Genomic DNA, 12,204 nt, shown 5'->3' with positions numbered 1-12,204 from the left:
TCAAGATGATCTTTTCTAGATCTAGCTATTTGCCTGCAAATTTCATGATTTCCTTGTTTTTAATGGCTGAGTAGTATTCCATTGTGTAAATGTGCCACAGTTTCTGTATCCATTCCTCCACTGAGGGACATCTAGGTTGTTCCCAGATTCTGGCTATTACAAACAGAGCTGCTACAAACATGATTGAGTAAATGTCCTTATTGAATGGTGGGGCATCTTTTGCGTATTTGCCTAGGACTGGTATAGCTGGATCTTGAGGTAGCACTATTCCTAATTGTCTGAGAAAGTGCCAGATTGATTTCCAAAGTGGTTGTACCATGTTACATTCCCACCAGCAATGGAGGAGGGTTCCCCTTTCTCAACATCCTCTCCAGCATGCATCATCCCTTGAGTTTTTGATCTTAGCCATTCTGATGGGTCTAAGGTAAAATCTCAGGGTCATTTTGATTTGCATTTTCTTGATGACTAAGGACGTTGAACATTTCTTTATTTCTCTGCCATTCGATATTCCTCTGTTGAGAGTTCTTTGTTTAGCTCTGTATCCCATGTTTAATTGGATTATTTGGTTTGTTGGTGTTTAACTCCTTGAGTTCTTCATATATTCTGGATATTAGTCCTCTTGTCAGATGTATGGTTGGTGAAGATCTTTTCCCAGTCTGTAGTCTATCGTTTTGTTCTGATGACAGTGTCCATTGCTTTACGGAAGCTTTTCGGTGTCATGACATCCCATTTATTGATTGTTGAGCTTAGAGCTTATGCTATTGGTGTAATAGATTTATCCCTAAAGAAGCTAAACAACAAGGAAGACTCTAGGGAAGATGCTTAATCTTCATTCAGAAGGGCAAACAGGATAGACATCTGAAGTAGAAGAAGACAGGGAACAGGACAGGATTCTTCCACAGAGGAGCTCTGAAAGACTCCACTCATCAGGGTGTCAAACGAGATACTGGGACTCATAGCCAAACTTTGGGCAGAGTGCCAGAAACCTTATGGAAGAAGGAGATAGAAAGACATGGAAGGGACAGGAACTCCAAAAGGAGAACAACAGAGCTGAAATACCTGGGCCCAGGGAATCCTACAGAGACCAATACTCTAACCAAGGACCAGTACATGGAAAGGACCTAGATCCCCTGTTCAAAGGAAGCCCATAGACTCCTCAGTGTTCAAGTGGGTTCCCTAGTAATGGGAACAGGGACTGTCCCTGACATGAATTCAGTGGCTGGCTCTTTGATCACCTCCCCCTGGGGAGTGCAGCCTTGCCAAACCACAGAGGAAGATGATGCAGCCAGCCTTGATGAGACCTGATAAGCTAGGATCAGATAGAAGGGGAGGAGGTCCTCCCCTATCAGTGGACTAGGGAAAAGGCATAGGGGGAGAAGAGGGAGGGTGGTTAGGACCGGGAGGATATGAGGTAGTAAATAAATTATAATAAATAAATAAACATATAAATAAAATTTAATTTAAAAAAATAGCAAAACTAGCGGGGCAAGGTTGCTCATGCTTGTAATCCCATAGCTCAGGGAGGCAGAGGCAGATGGATCTCTGTGAGTTCAAAGCCAGCCTGGTCTACAAAGTGATTCCAGGATAGCCAGGCTACACTGAGAAATCCTGTCTCAACAAACAAAAACAACAACAAAAGAAAAGCTTTTCTTTAGCTTACAAAATGACAAAGCTATGTAACCATATTATTGGCAATGTTTGACAAAATTGTCATTGAGTACTGAATAGTGAAGCAACAAAAGGTAAAGATAGGGAAAGAAAGGATGTCAGCTATCTGACTGAAGGGCCCAAAGAATTCATTTTGGAAAGTTCAATATTTTAATAATAAGCAGTAATAATGATGAGTCATGCTAAAATACCTATACTGTCATGTACAACCATGCATTCGGAAGGTAGTGCTCTTTAAAAGAATGTATTAATGAACTTAAAATTAAATTATATTGTAAGAAAAAAATCCTAATCCTAATATCATGGTTGTTGGGATGAGACTTTTATCCAGGGCCTCTTTGGCATATTGCTATTTTAGCTGGTGTAGAAGCTGTATTGATGCCTGTAAAGGAATATAGACATTTCACAGTTTTAGCTCATCATTTCTTATCCTCACCTATCACTAACATTTCCTAGCTCTGCCTTTTTTATTTTATTTTGAATATTCTTTTTTCATGTCATGCTTTCAACTGCTTTCTATATGTTCATATTCCTTTTTTTTTCTTTGTAATGTCTCTAAATAGCTAATCTATTAGCCCCTAAAATTTCTGCCTCCTGTGGTACTTTTATCTCTGGTGGTTGGATATAAGTATTTGAAGATAACAAAACATGCTTATAGTTGCAGTCTCTAAATATTTAGGCTTGTACATTAAAATTGGGAATGGGGACATGCTATCATGTTAATCTTGATACAAGGTTTTTGCCCACAAAACAGAAGATGGAAACAAATTTTTCTTTCAGAATCTAAAATATTTTTTCAGTTGGTAATTTGCATGCTGCCAACATGTCACCAACTTCTTCATCTAAAATAAAATATAAGTGGGAAGAAGCATGGTCATATTAGAACACAAATAAATACAAATACTTGTATTTAAAGCTTTGGTTATTAAACTTTGTTGAATATGTACATCACTTGAGCTGCCTTCCTTTTCTAAGCCTATTTTCTTTAGTGAAAAAAAAAAGATAAGAAAGGTAAAGCTAATCTTCTGGCTGAATGAGCGGGTATTTAGTTGGGTTTTGTTTTTAAGACAGTCAAATTCATAGTGATCCTCCTGCATTAGCCTCCTAATTGCTAGGACTACATGTACCACCACACCTGGCTATCTTGATTACTAGAGTTGTTGAGTTCATCCTGATCCATACTTAACCTCCGTCTTCTGTTTTGCATGGGCAATGCCAAAGCAAACTCTATAAATTATGTCTTTATTTCATACATGAAAAAGGAATCTCTTAGATTTTCTAATTAATTTTTTACAATTTTGATTTTTTTAATTTGAAAAATGTTTGCTTTATCTAGGAAAATTTTAACTTGCTTTCATAAAGAGGTCTCTTAGGTAAGAAAAAATAGTAGAACTGAGCAAATTATGTTAGAATAAAGGAAATTACCACTAATTCAGAGGCAAATGGGAGGATGATGGCACCACCAAGTGTTTTCTCATTATTGGTTTTGGTTAGATTTTTAACCTGTAGCTGCCCATGGAGCAGTCAATTCTATCACAATGTGTGTGTACAATTGAATAGGAAAGATAGTTATTTCAGGTACATTAGTGACTGGTGATTGACCCTGAACAAAGCTCTCTGACCAGTGGATTTCAAACACATATAAGGCAGTAAAGTAGTTAATAGTGATTAACTTTTTTCAGTAAGAGGCGTATTTTAGAAGTATTTGATTTAAAATAGTACATTCTTATTAACAAAATAATTTTAAGTTGATATACAGGAAAACAGCAACTGGCACATATAATAGATTATTTCTAACTAACTCTTCTTTTACTTTAGTAACGTCTTTAAAACTAAATGTCATTTCTACTTCCAGTTCTCACGGTTTCTTTTTAAATGTTTTACATCTGAGGAAATATTTACTTTTTCTTTTCTTTCTTTCTTTTTCTTTTTTTATGGTTTCTGCATTTCTCTCTTTTCTACTGCAATTTTCCACCTTTTGTGCAATTGTGAACAAGGTAACGAAACGCCTCCCTTCCTCAGGAACATCTACTATCTTCATGCTTTCTCAAACTTCCAGCAATCACAGTTTCTCTTGGAGTGAATAAGGTGATTTCCTTTCTTAATGTACCAACTTGCTTGCATTCTCATTGCCTGACACCATTTCTGATTCATTAAAAAGTTATTTCTCATGATTCATTTTTATATTTTCTATTGATACTTAAAATATTTTGTCATTTTCTTTTAATCATTTATTCACCTTCTAAATTGTCTTACAGGAGAGGGAGTAATTTTCAAAAACTTAAACTATGACTTTGTAATTTTAGGTATGTAGTGTAGTAGCCATGATGTTAGAATTAACCTGTTCACCAGTACAAGAGTATTTTGCACAAATTTCTCTTATGTGACACACTCAGAGCACCAGCACAACTCTCAGAGGTGTACAACAAAAGGATGGTAAGGTTTATTAATCAGGCCATATTGACTCATTTTACCATATAGCGTACCAGTGCCATTCCAGAATCCCAAGTTTGCCACATACTGCTAATGTCTATTTACTTCTACCACAAAAAAGAGAGTTTGAGTTGGAGACATTCTTGGTCCTTTAAATGTATTCCTTTGAATGTTATGCATTTGCTGTGTAGTGAAATAATTTGTACTTTGGGGCCAGGAAAGCAGTCTGTAGGAAATGATTTCTTTTTTCTCCTAAACTTTTATCACCAGGTAGGTTAACCTATCTTCAAATGCTTTAAGTATCTTTGCCTCACTATTACAGAGAAATCTGAGCTGTAGAAGGGCATCTGACTCATTATCCGCCAGACCTTCAGTCAGACCTCTTCTTTTACGAACATTCTCAGACGAATCTAATATGTTGTAACAGGTACCTAGTGTTAAACAAGTGGGCTGGCTTTAAAGAAACAGATTAACAGCATTATAAAGAAAAAAATGAAAATATCACTCTTTAAATTTTCTCTGCTGTTGGTGTGGTGAACTTTATACTATTCTTTGTAAAAAATATAAAGATGCACTGCTTGGAATATGGTGAAATTTATACAATAAATTTACTCAAATCCCTGGTGAAATTTTTGACATTTTCAGAGCTAAGAATTAATACAACATATTTAATTTGTGAAGGACAAATTGTCATGATTGTGCCATCATGTGAAAATACTTGATACTCATCTAGAAATTATGTAATTTTGACTTATAAGAATCATTTGGAAAATTAGAAATAAATATTCCAAAATTGCATCTATATAATACCAGATCAGTTTAGCATTGCATGTTTTTCTGGGAACTATGTGAAAATAATCAAATGTGTTGTACCTTCGTGTGCTGTGTCTGTGTGTTTGTAGGTATATACTTTTAATGTCCTTGTATACGTCTAATCCCCAAATAAATGTTAATGATCCAGTCTTCTCTAATTGTAACATTTTTAATGTCAAGTTTTATTCAAGCTAAATGTTTCAACTCTTAGGTAAATCTTTCCTAGCCATTCAGGGGGATGCATACCTAATGAAAAAAATGTTTCCTAATTAATGTTTCTAAAACAAATTTACTTTATAACATTGTTTGATTTATCTCAGAAATATTTTAGAGGAATTAATACATCATGAGAGGGATCCTAGAACTCAGAATTGCTCCTTTCATTTGCACTCTGTATTTTCTACTGCAGAGGACTCTGACATTCCAGATCCTGAAAGGTCTTTTATCCATTCAACAAAATTTAAAGTAATTCATAAATAATACACTTATAAGTTTGTGTGCTTACAAGCAACTCTGTGCAGTTTATAGTAGGGTTGATTTTTATGTACACATAAAAATATTGTGATTGTAAGGATGAAATTGTACAACAATGTACTTTGAATCTGTTATACTCGCCTGCATGTGTTTCTCCTTAGTAATGAGTTCACTTTCCAATAGCCTTCAAATTCTTTGACTCATTTTCTCCAGATTGCTTTGTCCTATCTGAGTAAGCCACGATATATATTTCAGCAATAGTGTTTGCATTTAATTTTGTATCCCCCTGGATTGCTTTCTTTAGCTTGGTCTGTGGTTGGGGAACTCTGCTGAGTAGCAGACACTGCTACTGCTTTTGGCCTCTCCAGGGCCTCAACTCCTACAATATCTAGAAGTTAGGAAGTTTAAAAAGAAATATTTCGTGTTTGATGTTATTTGTTCTAGGAATTGATTTTCATGTGGCATTATTTCTTCTCCAAAGAAAATATTTGACAACTTAGCCACTGAGTTTGTTCCTTGGTTGGTAAGGGAACAACCTGTTTTCTCTCAAATATTCTCAGTATGAATGGCATTCTTATTTTGGTTAAAGTCATTATGGCCTGAAAACTGATGAACATGAATAGAAAGAAAATTGTTCCAGAATGGGAACAAAATAATGGCCTCTTTAAGTCCTGTAGTTCAAAATTTTTGGGTTTTAGACCATCAAGATGGTTCATCAAATAAAAGTACCTGCTGCTAAGCCTGACAAATTGCATTCGATCCCTGGGACCTACATGTTGGAAAGAGAGAACAACCCCAAAGGCTGATCTCTGACCTCCATACATACACTATGGCATGTGTACACACACATACACTCTAAATGAATATATATAAAAAAATAGAAAGGAGAATCAAAGCTATGCCCCTTTCTTGATACATTACTTCAGCCTTTATATTCAGATTGTCTACCGTACCCCATCCCGATCACATGCAGTGATGTTTAAAGGAGACTGAAGAACCAATAGATTTATTAAGGGAATTTATCAGGTTCTTTTTTTTTAAATAGATGATTAATAAAGAAAAGAAGAGTCATTTGGATCACAGGAAATCATCTACCAAAAAAATAATAATAATAACTTTGATAGTATGGGAGGTGGTTCTTTTAGTAAAGGAATATTTTCACAGAAATATTCCAAAACCAAACATCTCAAAATTTACAAATCCAGAGGCCTAGGCAGTAAAGTGTTGGCTGTGCAAGCATAGGGAACTGAATTCAATCTCCAGCAGCCACATAAAACCTAGGAGTGTTGTTACATTTGTAATCCTAGTACTGGGAAGGCAAAGATAAAAGGATTCCTTAGAAGCAGAAGAAAGAGGATTCCTGGAGCTTATTGTCTGGTCACCCTACCTCATTACCAAGTTCCAGGTTCCATTGAGAAACCTGTCTCAAAAAAATAGGGCCTAGTGTACTGCTACACACATTTAATCTCAGCACTTAGGAGGCAGATATAGGTTGATCTCTGTGAACTCATGGCTGGTCAGGTTACATAATGAATTCCTGTCTCAAAATAATAAAAATGGTAAATAGCACGTAAGCAGGATAACCATAGGTAACATCAGCCCTCTACATGCTTGTGCAAACACATGCATGCATACTTGCCTAGCTATATATGTACAATATATGTGTATACAGATATACATTTATACAAAATAACGCACACAACATTTTACTAAATGCTAGAGATAAAACTGTCATGTTTCTGTATGCAAGCATCTCCCACCTTAATAGGCAATCCCAGTGGGAAAACCTCCTTAGGAGAACCCTGGAGCAATCCAAAAGCAAAGAGCAAGCCTGAGCTATTCAGCTGATAGATGAAGAAAAGATTAGAAATCTGGTTATTGCGTCACTCTGTTTTCTCCCTTGTGCATGTGAATAAAACTTGGCACTTTTGTTAAAACAGTTGTTTTACTTTCATAACAAAATATACTACTTGGTTTACTCTTAAAAATGTTAAACAAATGGTTACACATTGTTATCAAAATAAATTTTGTAACTCTTTATATTTTAACCTTTTCAGAATCCGAATCTTGAACTGCCTATGTTATTGTCCTACAAGCATATTGATCGTGGTTGCAACTAAAGAAAGAAAGCATGAAGAAACAACTACAAAAGATATTAACTCAGGATACTTAATATGCAACAAAAACCACTCTCATGTGTAGGGTTCAGAATAAATGTACATTAAAATACCAAATAACTCTCTTAACCATTTACAGTTATGTAAGTAGCCATTATGGCCAAAGTTAAGAATTATATGAAAGTTTAAAGTAAGCATTCTAGATTTAGATAGAATAATGTAAGTACAAAATGGGTGCTCTTTTAACCCATTGACTTTGTGAACAGATTTCAATAGTGGTGTGAAGTAGACGTCATGCAATGGAAATGAGCAGATTTTGCTAATACAGTGTTATTTTTTCCCTGGCAGAAGACAAAGACTTGTTTGTAAGACATTTCTCATTTCTGCTGAATGATTATGTTATTTTTTCCACAAACAAAAGGAATACTTGAAAATATAAATATAGAGGACTAAATGATATTACTGCATCAGACAAAACAATTCATCTTGTTTTCAATCATAGGCTAATTGTCTTTGTCTAATGTCTTTTCCAAAAAATTACTTGTGTGATACTTGAATACTTGTGTGATACTGTTAATTCTGGGTATTATTGTAGAAACAGGGGTGGAAAGGTTATTTGGTGTGTTTTCTTCTGAATTACACACCACCTATGTATTTAAGAGTACCAACCTTGAAAATAAAACATTTCAGTCTTTTGGTAGTAGCCCTTCAAAACAGTTAAGCAATAAAAAGATATTTCCAATGTTAATTTTGCTGGGTAATTGAGGTAAGGTGGGTTAAATACTTATACAAAAATAAAGGCCATTCTTACATTGGCATTTTATGATTTTATGTAGCAAAGAGGGAAAGAATAACTTATTTTAAACTACTAACGGTTTTTATTTGAAAGAGTTTGTGCATATATACAGCATGTCTTTTTGTTATCAATTTGGAAAGAAGAGATCCATTCAAAAACAGTTATGCCTGTAGAGCCATGACTCTTTGGACATGAATGTTGCCTCCTGCAGTTAACTGGGCCAGGGGAGTGGTCTAATTCTAAACTTTGAGATGGATCTTGGTAAAATCCTCAAACTGCTGGACAAGAAAGAGATTTTAGCCCCTAAAGAGTTTGCTTAAGACATGAAATAAGTGTGAAATGTCTTTATTTAATAGAAGAACCACATTCGACATCTAGGCTAAAATATATTTAGAAAATATTTTTCTATCAGTTTCCAATTTTTTGTCTTCCTGACATGCCTGTACTATTTAATGTCTATATTGTACCTTGATTTAGGAAAGTATTAGATTCATTCTATTCCAGTATATTTATATAGTCCATATGGCACATTTGATTCTTCCATATATGTGTTGATATTTAGGTGTAATTTTTCTTAAATTCTAAAAAGGTCATAATTTCAATTATCAGAAACCATTCCATAATTACTTAATTTAATTTGTTCTCATCTGTCAGTATTATTTATGAGTATTTTGTTAGGTGTCATTCACAGCTTAAGTGTGCTGTGTGTGCTCTTGTAGCCTGTATTTGAGGTAATCAGCTGAAAGCAAAGTCTTTCTCTTCTTTGCCTATTCCAAAGAGCTAAAACATCTAACCCAGGAAAGCTTTGCTATGTTACTTTTGTTGTTGTCATTGTTGTTGTTGCTGTATTGTTATTATTTTACATAAGAACTACAAGGACTGTGAATAAATGTAAGAGCCAAATAGAGAGGCTTAGTTGATGCAGAATAGTTAAGGCGTTGATAAAAATCAGGATGTTTAGGATAAAAGAAGTAAAACTGAATATATGTGATGTGTTGCAGCAGAAAGAGATCTAGATTAGCAAGTAAGAGGGATTTAGAGTCATGCCTCAGTTACATGTTACATTGTACACTGCAGCTCATATCAGAGGAACCTGGGTTTGCTTCTTGTACGGTTTTTATTAATGATTTAAAGCATGGCTAGCATGGGATGAGCAGGTGAAGTAATTTGAAATAAGCCATCCAGTATTCCTAGCACTATATTTTAACTACTCTTATGTCAGAAGAGAACAAGAAATCTAATAGTAGGACCATATTACCATAATTTGAATAATTATTGAACTATCAAAATGTCTATGTAATTTTCAAAACTGTTGTCTATTGTTTATGGATGTTGCCTATTAAACAGAAAATATTCATTCCATATTTACTACATATACACCAGCAACAGTATAAATATAAGCCTAAATTTGCAAGTCATAATTTAGTGATGGAATTTTTTGATAACATGCAGTATATGAATGTTCAGATTTTATGCAAATGTTGATAAAATCATTTTTCAGCTTATAAAATGGAACTGCAGTATTACACTTTTCACATAAGCAATTTTTTACATCTACTTTTTTGCTTTCTAAAATGAACGTGAATGCTATCTTTTATGAATGCAACTTGCCTTTTTCATTACAGAAATTTTTGTTTGATGTAATCAGTAAACTTTGGTATGATACGATTGCTATTTGAGCCTCTTTTTTTGGAAAATGTCAATTTGATATCAAAATGTTATGGATGCAATTTAGTGATGGGAAGTAAGTTCCTAATTTCCTGTTTTCATGTACATACAGTTCACAAAAGGTTGCTACAACATCTTCATGAGTTCAACTGATGTTTGATGGCAATACCTAATTTGGGGCAGGTAAAATACTTGTGAGAGTTTTTAATAAGACCATATCTTATAACTGTATAAAGTTCTAGCCAGAATGTAGCTATGATACTGTATGTATTCAGCATACACCAGGTCTCAGATTACATCCCTAGCACCACCCCCTTAAAAAATATGAAACCCAACCAGCTTGATACATGCATCTTATGCTGCCTACATACTGGAGTGAATGTGACATACATTTTCAACCCTGTGAAACTATTTGATTCTCTTCTTGTTTGTTTTGTTGTTTTCAAGACAGTTTTCCTGTGGAACCCTGGCTGTCCCGGAACTCACTCTGTAGACCAGGCTGCCTTCAAACTCACAGAGATCCACCTGCTTCTGCCTCCCAGAGTGCTGGGACTAAGGGTGTGTGCCACCACCTTCTGTCTAAAACTGTTTGATTCTTAAGTAACCAGAGATGAAGTTTTACTGTTGCTTGAAAGTTAGTCCAAAGATGACCATATTCACATCTCCTTCCATGCCTCCGTATATTGTTCCAGCTATATTCAGAACTTGAGAAAGGCCCCTTTCTGGAAAAGTGCTTAGCTATCAATAAACCAGTTGTTTGACCTGAATCTGACTGTGTTACATTTTACACTTTAGTCATTTCATTTTGATCACCTTTCAATTCATTTAGTACTCTATTTAGCCTATATTTCGTTTTTTGTTGTTGTTGTGGGAAATGTGTTATATTCAGAGGCAAGACTGTTACCCGGTGTGGTGGGAGTCAAATGAATTAAGGGATCAAATTTGTTTTGTAAAATGTCATCTGCTACTCAAGTGGAAGCATAGTTATTTTTCTATTAAAGGCTTACTAGTTGCTCTGACACTAATGAACACTTGTCATTTACCAACATTTCACATATTTGATACATGTCTTCTAACTTACTGAAATCAGCCTTTTCAGGAATTCTGCCCTTCCCCCAGCCAACCTTATGGGTCACTTCTTTCTCTTTGCTTTGTCTACCTTCTATTGACCGATACAGTGGCTGTTGTGAGGTCTGAGTGATTTGACCTCTTCAGCATGAAACACATGCAAAGGTTAGGGGCCGAGGTTATCACTGTGGTTTATTCAGTAAATGCATCTATGGGTGAAGTGCTGGATGCATACTAATGAAGCCAGAAAGCCAGAGTTCTCGGACTAGTTAGCAGGAAAAAAAAAAGGTGGCATTATTTGCTACATTCTTATTCATATTTTTCCCTTCATTGGATGGGCAAGAAACCAGAGTTCAATGCCTAGTTGACTCATCCTTGGTTCTAAAGAATCATTCTTCTCTGGGTTAAGTAAGACCTGATCTCAGGGGTCTTGGGAGCAGGTTGGGGGCTAAAATGAACAGTGACAGTGTACCACATGGTAGCTTTGCTTTCTTCATGAACTGACATGAAATGCCCAGGTCCTCATTTTAGGTAACAGTGTTCTAGCCACAGTATATATTTTTACATGTTTGCTAATCCCAACATCCTTAGGAGTTGCATACTGATACTTCCCATATGCCCAGTAAGTAAACTGAGTCACAAAAACCAAGTCACAGTCTATGAGAGCCAAAATTTGGATCCAGGTATTATTGTTAAAGTTTGTACACCTAACCAGAACATTTATTCTCATCATTGTACCATCCCCTAATAGATAAATTAATAAACCACTAAAATATTAACGAGGAGAAAACATCAGACAAACTCAAACCAGAGGGTTTGTGTATAATAATGCACATGTAATCTTCTACATTATCAAGATCATGAAAAGACCAAGACTGAGAAACTGTCCCAGATAATGAAAACTAACCATGAAGTGTGTGGTCCTAGTTGAACCTTGGACTACGAGTTGAATGACTGCAGTTCTTTTAATATAAAATATATAGGTGACCTCATATATCCCAAGCTGACCTTGAATTTTTTTAATTTTTGTATGTAATTGTGTAAATATGCATGAGCCATGATATGTGTGTGGAAGTGAGTGGACAGCTTCTGTGAGTCAGTATTATCTCCTGAATTCTCAGAATTGAACTAAATTGTCAGACTTGGTAGCAAGCACTTTTAACTTTT

The 12,204-nt window shown here is 35.2% G+C and overlaps 1 protein-coding gene across 7 annotated transcripts in view; it reads left to right on the top strand.

The window, feature by feature from the left end:
* Nucleotides 1-10,736, top strand: part of Atp11c (ATPase phospholipid transporting 11C) — a 223,876-nt gene extending 213,140 nt beyond the window's left edge. For 3 of the 7 annotated variants that reach the window (XM_060375287.1, XM_060375285.1, XM_060375286.1), the window contains exons 30-31: nt 4,424-4,528; nt 7,446-10,736. In XM_060375287.1, coding sequence (XP_060231270.1) covers nt 4,424-4,525 — 102 coding nt within the window. In that variant the 3' untranslated portion in view covers nt 4,526-4,528; nt 7,446-10,736. Of the gene's footprint in view, nt 1-3,665; nt 3,757-4,423; nt 4,529-7,445 lie in introns of those variants that run through there. The other 4 variants (XM_060375289.1, XM_060375290.1, XM_060375288.1 and 1 more) reach the window with 3 other exon arrangements.
* Nucleotides 10,737-12,204: the final 1,468 nt, after the last annotated feature.

The sequence above is a fragment of the Meriones unguiculatus genome, chromosome X, assembly GCF_030254825.1.
Source record: "Meriones unguiculatus strain TT.TT164.6M chromosome X, Bangor_MerUng_6.1, whole genome shotgun sequence".
NCBI classification, from domain to species: domain Eukaryota; kingdom Metazoa; phylum Chordata; class Mammalia; order Rodentia; family Muridae; genus Meriones; species Meriones unguiculatus.
This window is presented reverse-complemented; position numbering and strand designations above follow the sequence as displayed.